This window comes from Fonticula alba (genome assembly GCF_000388065.1).
Source record: "Fonticula alba strain ATCC 38817 unplaced genomic scaffold supercont2.167, whole genome shotgun sequence".
NCBI classification, from domain to species: domain Eukaryota; order Rotosphaerida; family Fonticulaceae; genus Fonticula; species Fonticula alba.
Window position 1 is genome coordinate 1 of NW_009243137.1, and position 1,125 is coordinate 1,125.

Consider the following 1,125-nt stretch of genomic DNA (forward strand, 5'->3'; position numbering starts at 1 on the left):
GGGGGGGGGGGGGTGAGCGAGTGAGCCGCATTGTCGACGGGCTCCAAGGGGCCGGCCACACATACCAGTTCGCTGTCCGGCCGGGGGATGAGCGTGGCCCGATTGACGGCGAAGGGCCAGTACCAGAAGAACTGCACCCCCACGATGTAGGCCATGGGCACCTCGTGCAGGCAGCACTCTTCGAGGGCGCTGCGGGGTCCCGCCCGGGCCCGGGCCGGGGCATGTGGCGAGGCAGCCAGCGAGGGGAGCATGGAGGGGGGGGGGGGGTATGTCCGTGAGTGGGCCCATGCGCGGGAGGTTGGCGGGGATTCACCGGGCCAAGAACGGAGGAAAGGGGCCGGCCGGCGGCGGGGGGGGGGGCCCGCCGTCGCAGAAAGAAAAAAGAAAAAAAAGAACACAGGCCCCCGCGAGGCCGAGGGGGGCGCATGTGCCCGCGGCCAGTGGCACGCACCGGAGGAGGCGCTCATGCCCGGCCGCCGACAGCGGCCGGTCCCAAGAGGGGCTGGCCTGCAGGGCCCCGGGGGACCGGAGGACCGGGCTGCCATCCAGCAGGGCCGGGTCCCCGCGCAGATCCACCAGGCCCTCCTGCCGAGCGGTGCGCCACTGGTCCGGGGCACTGGCCCGGGCCGGGGCATCGGCCCAGGCCAACAGCGCCAGGGTGTCCGGCTGGCCGATGGCCCGGGGGTCGGGCCCCGCGGCGGCCGGCCACTCGCCGGGGGCCGCGAGACGGGCCGCAATCTCTCGCTGGGGAAGGTCGGCCGGCAGCAGGGCCGCCAGCTCCCTGGCAAAGAGCCCCCGGTCCGTCGGGCGCCCTATGTGCCGGAGATCGGCCCCCGGCCCGGCGGGCAGGACCTCGGCCCGGCCCCCGGCCGTGGGGGCTTGAGGCGCAGTCAGGTGCGTGTGGCCGGCGCCGGCCGCCAACGAGGCGACGGCTCGGCGGCCGGAGGCGACGGAGCCCCGGGCAGCCGGCGATGCCCGCCCGGCGGCCAGCCAGCCTCCCACGGAAGAGAGCCACCCGGCGGGGCGCATGGTGGTCAGGCAGCCAGGGCAGGGCAGGAGGGCGGGCAGGGAGCGGGGCCGGATGGGCAGGGAAGTCGGTCAAGGGCGCGAGGGCAGGAGACAGGC

General features: G+C 76.1%; 1 protein-coding gene across 1 annotated transcript; it reads right to left on the reverse strand.

The window, feature by feature from the left end:
• Positions 1-65: 65 nt before the first annotated feature.
• On the reverse strand, positions 66-1,029 carry H696_06369 (hypothetical protein; the record flags this gene model as incomplete). Its single annotated transcript, XM_009500109.1, has 2 exons — positions 66-189; positions 452-1,029. Coding segments are annotated over 2 exons (702 nt in total), but the record flags the coding sequence as incomplete, so codon positions are not given.
• Between the last annotated feature and the right edge of the window lie 96 nt (positions 1,030-1,125).